The sequence below is a fragment of the Limulus polyphemus genome, unplaced genomic scaffold (genome assembly GCF_000517525.1).
Source record: "Limulus polyphemus unplaced genomic scaffold, Limulus_polyphemus-2.1.2 Scaffold10380, whole genome shotgun sequence".
NCBI classification, from domain to species: domain Eukaryota; kingdom Metazoa; phylum Arthropoda; class Merostomata; order Xiphosura; family Limulidae; genus Limulus; species Limulus polyphemus.
This window is the reverse complement of record NW_013675990.1, coordinates 14,399-20,387: the sequence shown is the minus strand read 5'-3', so window position 1 is coordinate 20,387 and position 5,989 is coordinate 14,399. Positions and strand designations below refer to the sequence as shown.

At 29.8% G+C, this 5,989-nt stretch overlaps 1 protein-coding gene across 2 annotated transcripts; it reads right to left on the bottom strand.

Moving 5' to 3' along the window:
- Positions 1-261: 261 nt before the first annotated feature.
- On the bottom strand, positions 262-4,982 carry LOC106476360 (putative oxidoreductase GLYR1 homolog). Of its 2 annotated transcripts, XM_013937018.1 has the most exons (5): positions 4,875-4,978; positions 4,732-4,768; positions 1,478-1,560; positions 1,144-1,273; positions 262-653 (listed from the first exon to the last, which is right to left on the bottom strand). In XM_013937018.1, exons 1-5 carry the CDS (start codon positions 4,925-4,927, stop codon positions 444-446), a joined length of 513 nt encoding a protein of 170 aa, XP_013792472.1. In that variant the 5' UTR covers positions 4,928-4,978; the 3' UTR covers positions 262-443. The 2 variants fall into 2 exon arrangements, with proteins under 2 accessions (XP_013792472.1, XP_013792473.1); XM_013937019.1 differs by lacking the exon at positions 4,732-4,768 and having other exon boundaries at positions 4,875-4,982.
- Between the last annotated feature and the right edge of the window lie 1,007 nt (positions 4,983-5,989).

Below are 5,989 nucleotides of genomic sequence, written 5' to 3'. Positions count from 1 at the left end.
GGACATTTTTCTTCCTAGATCAAGTTTAAAGTGTCAAACTACTACTCCGGACTATTTATGGACATTTTTCTCCCTAGATCAAGTTTAAAGTATCAAACTACTACTCTGGACTATTTATGGACATTTTTCTTCCTAGATCAAGTTGAAAGTATCAAACTAATTTTCTGTCACTATCCATATGCATATCGGGTATTTCAATGTTGTTATTTTAACTGTATGATAATTACCATCTTTGTCTAACACAAAAAATAATTTCTGATTCATTACATATATGAAGGCACATAAAATTTCTTATTCAATGTTAATAGTTTTTGTACTATTTTACAACTAATGAATACTTACTTCTGTTATTGAATAATGAAAAGGATTTTGAAATTTATAAACTTTGCAAAACTAAACTGGAAGTTAGCAAATCCTGTTTAATCATATACAATGTTGGATAATTACTTCTTACTACAAATAATGGCAAATATGGTTAATTCAATGTTTAAGCACACATAATGAGCCAAAAGTGTTAGACATACTTTTGTGCGGCCAAGGAATGGAGTTCGGGAATAATCCCTATGTGGCTTTTCTGCCTTTTTTGTTCCATCAGGAAATATTGTGGCTATCTCCTCTTCTATACTTGGTAGTTCTGATGTTCTTACTGCCTTCTGAAAACCAGTCATTGGTCAACACAAAAACCAATTTAACCATCAAATATTTCTAACCGAAAACTGCTTCAAACTTCTACTTTAAACAGAAAATAAGGTATAGAAAATAATGATCTAGATATCGAAAAGTTCACTTTAATTATAGCTTCATGTTGCATTACATACACAGTTAACTCATCAAATGATGCACAAGTGGCCAAGCTTGCAAGTGTGAAACTACATACAAAATGTCACTAGTGTAAACATCTTGTTTCTAAAGTAATGAAGCACAGTAGTTAATAAGCTTTTAAAAACTGAACTGTTTCTTTTCACCATTTGGTATTATTCTACAACATATCCATCAATAGTCAAATAACTTGTTACTTAAAAAATGTGTTATCAATCTAATTTCTTCTATTCAAATGCTCGGATGAAGAAGTGTGTAAGCAACAGTAATAACAGAGTAATTTTACAACTTGTATTACTAATCGTCTTCAAGTCTATGAATTACCTCTGGTAGGCTTTTCACGTAATCATCAGCTGTCTCTACGGCTTCTTTGAAAGAACTGGATTTACTTTTCTGTGTGTGCATTTCCTTAAACTCTAAGTATGGCTTGATATGTTCTTCAAGAACCCAAGCACTGCAACAAAAAATGAAAAGAATGCTATAATAAACATTTCTGCACACTGATGTATTTCACCTAAAATATCTGAGAAGTGTCAAGACTGCTACATTAAATATTATCTTAAAATTTATTGTGTAAGGAAAATTAAGTTTCAAATTTCTGTCTTTACAGTTACCAACATAATGAAATAATTGTTACATTTACTTGCTATATACTCACTAGTTCTTTGTACCAAAGAAATAAACACAGTGCATAGATTTCTTCAAAGCTGGTCTTTTAACATCTTTCGTGGGACTAACAACCTGTAAATACATAGAGTTGCATGATTAAGAAACCATTGATAAACCTAAAGCAATAACATTTGATAATACATTATATAATAATTCACATGTTCATAAGATAAAAGCTATTGGTAGTAAAACAGTACAAGATTATTGTAACATAGCATCAACATAAACACAAATCACACCAAAACCAGCCATATATTTTAATATATCCAACCCCTGGAATAAAGGTAATGAAAATAAGTTTAACTGCTAGAGTGAACAATAAAACAAGGTACAAAATGAAAGCATTATACACAAATCAAAACCAGCCATATATTCTAATATATCCAACCCCTAGAATAAAGGTAATAAAAATAAGTTTAACTGCTAGAGTGAACAATAAAACAAGCATTCCTCCCCAAAGGAAACAAAAGTACAATAATCACTGTAGGAATAATCTTCAAGTGTTTTACTAATAAAATAGTATTCCAGAACTTATAAACAGTTTATGACTTAAAAAGGAATATACAATGATAAAATACATTATTTTATATTATCAATATCAAAATAAAGACAATTCCATTTAAATAAATAAAGATAAAAAAAATCAGCAAAAAATTTACAAAAAAATGTCTAAATATTACATTGTTACAAATGATAAGTTTGTCAACCCAATAACTAAAGTAGATAATTCAAAATATAAAGAAACTGTGTTAGCTGTTAGCAAAGAAAGCACCAACAATCTACAGACTAGTTTAAAATGATTAATACTTTAAGTCAGAACTAACCACTTTTATGAATTATATCCAAACATGCTTAATATTTCATCAGAGCAAGAACAAATCAATAACCTCTTATACAACATTATACGTTTCACCAGAGCAAGTGCAAGTAAAAATTAGTTGTGTGTTCGGGGTTGCATGTCTTTTTGCATTAGATAATACTTTTCACGTATGAGATATTGCAGGGTTAGAATATTAGAAATAATAAGTTAAATGATAATGTACATAAACACTTTCTTATACACTGTTTTGGCTGTCACATGCAATAAACATCATTTCCAAAATAGAGTAATCGTGGGTTTTATTTCTAATTTTCATTCATGCTACCAAATACATGGAAATTTCATTTAGGCCTACAAAAATTACCACTATGCTTCCTATGTAGATGTTAAGCTGTAATACATAAATACATAAAAAGTCGATAGAATACTTGATTAATATATAGTAGCTATATACTGATGAAAATAACTATTTTTTTAGTAATAAAATCATTCATAGGCAAAAACTGTGGACAACCATTGCAAATGAATGTAATAACAGAAAACATTAGTAATTTAAACCTTTCTTCATAAAGTAACACATATACAACAAAGTGACATTTGTTCTTTCATACAAACCTACCTCTGAAAAAAGAAAAAATTAAACCTTTCTTCATAAAGTAACACATATACAACAAAGTGACATTTGTTCTTTCATACAAACCTACCCCTGAAAAAGAAAAAATTAAACCTTTCTTCATAAAGTAACACATATACAACAAAGTGACATTTGTTTTTTCATACAAACCTACCTCTGAAAAAAGAAAAAATTTAAACCTTTCTTCATAAAGTAACACATATACAACAAAGTGACATTTGTTCTTTCAAACAAACCTACCTCTGAAAAAAGAAAAAAATTAAACCTTTCTTCATAAAGTAACACATATACAACAAAGGACCATTTGGTCTTTCATACATAAACCATTATATTAAATTGGTTTTTGCTATTTAATTTATTTGCTATATTTGCATTTTTTGCTACTTCTCTTTCACAGTCTGATTATTATACTCACTTCTATAATCGTATCACATTTACTTTTCAGTTTTTACAAAACATTTAATTGTATTTATTTATTACTTCCCATTGCCTTTCCATATGTTTTATGTATCAAAGGTTAAAGTCAGATTAGTTGTGTTAGACACACCTAATAGTATGTTTAATTTTTTTTGTATTACATTTAACATTGTTATATTTCATTTCAACTTGCTGTACAACAGTTATGCATTTTACTTATGTTTCATCTTTAGTTTTTTGCTGTATTATTGGTAATGTCCTGCTACTTGACTCCTAAACAGTAATATATATGTCATAGTAATTTATCTCAGATGATAGACAACTCTAAGGTCGTACTGTCAGAACTGCTTAATGGGTTTTCATTTGTCACATTTTTATGGATGACCGTGGAAAGGTTTGCCTATACACGGTTATATTGATGTTACGTTATTCAACAAACACTGAATCTATGATGATACTTGAAGCTAACACTAACAGCTAGTGTCTGTGTGTTTCGTAAATAAAGAATAACTTATTATATCTTTAAAGATCCATTATGAGTATTGATTAGAATGTTTTAAAATGTTTAATTTTATTATTATACTTTTATTACAGATATTGTTTTACATCGATAGCTCAATATACAAGCTTAAAATTAACCTAAACCTCCTAATAGTGACCAAAGGTATTACTGGATTTACATATGAAAAAATTGTTAATGGATGATTTACCCATTTAATGAAACAATACATTCTTATCATTAGAAATATTGAAATAATAACATATAAAACTTTTTTTTTACCAGGTTGACTTTTAGTTTTGCTCTAACATCTAAATGGGAAGTTTGCTTTGATAAGAAATTAATAATATTAATACGATGTGTAGATGAATTATTTGAAAGTTATAATGAAATGATCATACATTTATAAAACTGAGAATTGGAAAATAAAACTAAGTTTTAATAATAATTATTATTATTATACAATGTTTTGTTAACACTGATAATGGTGTAATTAAAAATGCCGATTTCAAGAGTCATACAGTGATATATTACAAATGTTACTAAGTCTGTCATTGAAGATAGCTTAGTTAGGTTCATTCAAGACTGATACTTTCTACTCTAGGCCTAACTCAATAACTTCTGTAAAAAAACAACCTTCGTCTTACTACAAAATAAATGTAAAGCCCAATCTATCATTCGATTTACCACTTGTCACCGAGTTACATCTGATTCAGGGAATTCCACCTCACATTACTAGCATCGGTCAAGGAGAAATTAAAAGAATAAAATTAGGTTTTTTATAGCGGTGAAGTGTATACTATACATACACAATCTTACAATACAAGTTACAACCTTATTCTTGAAAGACCTCTTACAAATCTTAGTTCTTACCTTGCCAGGCCACGGGAAAAATCCCTTCATCTTAGCCCTGTAACAATAAATCAGGCATAGTGACTAAAATTGTCATAACAAATATTCAACTACATGCCATTTGAAGTGATAAATAGAAAATTAAAAACCAAAATTTTTCTTACCATACAGGGTCACCAATGCTGAATTTTGACACCACATCAGGAAACTCAGCCATACTTGGTAATTTGAAAAGGACGAACGACTGCGTCCAACTTGAATCACTTTCATCTGTGCAGGCGGCAGCACAATATTTTCAATATATCCACAAATATTCTGAGGTGGGTTCGAGTATTGAATTCTAAAATTTTATATTTTTATTTAAAACAAAAACAAATGGTGTATAAAGAAAGACTTCAGAAAATCATAAATGAAGAATACAAATAGAAGTTTTAATTGTATAAATAAAAAAGGCGATTCTTATTTTGACACGATAAGTATATAGTTATTTTCCTTTACATTATTTAGAAAATTATGATACTTTCGTGGACTGAAAACTTAAATTCTGTTGATGTTCTGCTTCTCGCCATAATCAGAGTAGAGTTAAAATGTTTAATTTTTGATATTGTTACGTATCCGTTCGTTAGTTGATTTTCTGTAACTTCGTTCCGACGAAACTTTAGCGACACAAGTCCTTTCTTAATAAAACTGGTTTATTCTTTCAGAATACAACATTACGATACACTCAACTTCAACAGTCGCGCTATAACAAACAATACGTCTCTCTCTGAATGCAGTTCAATTACTCATTACCTACACACATTATCCCGTCACGTTGTGACCGTCTTATATATATACAAGACTAACACTATATCTAGTAATCTCCCGACAATTTACGAAGGTTCGAGAGAACGAGTGGCGTGACACTAGTCACGTGACCTCGCTGACGCAACACTGCCCCTCCTTAGTATTGTTCGTCCCGAACAATAGCCACTTACAACAAATCAATAACAATTAACAATAACTTAATTAAAATGTACAGAATTACAAACACAAAATTACAATTCAACAAAGTCTCTTAATTTTACGGGACGTATCTTCTTTCGTACTGGTCTCCGTCTCGTTGGCTTCTGTTCATATGGGGTTCATCTGCTTCATCAGGAAATGTTCTATCGTCAATAACAGTCACATCAGTGGTAGTAACTTCATCAAGAGCTTCACCGTTTCTCTTCTCAAAACTGAGTAGAGTTTCTTTTCAACATGAGCTTTTTCAAGTGACACTTCTTCAGCAGCGTCATTT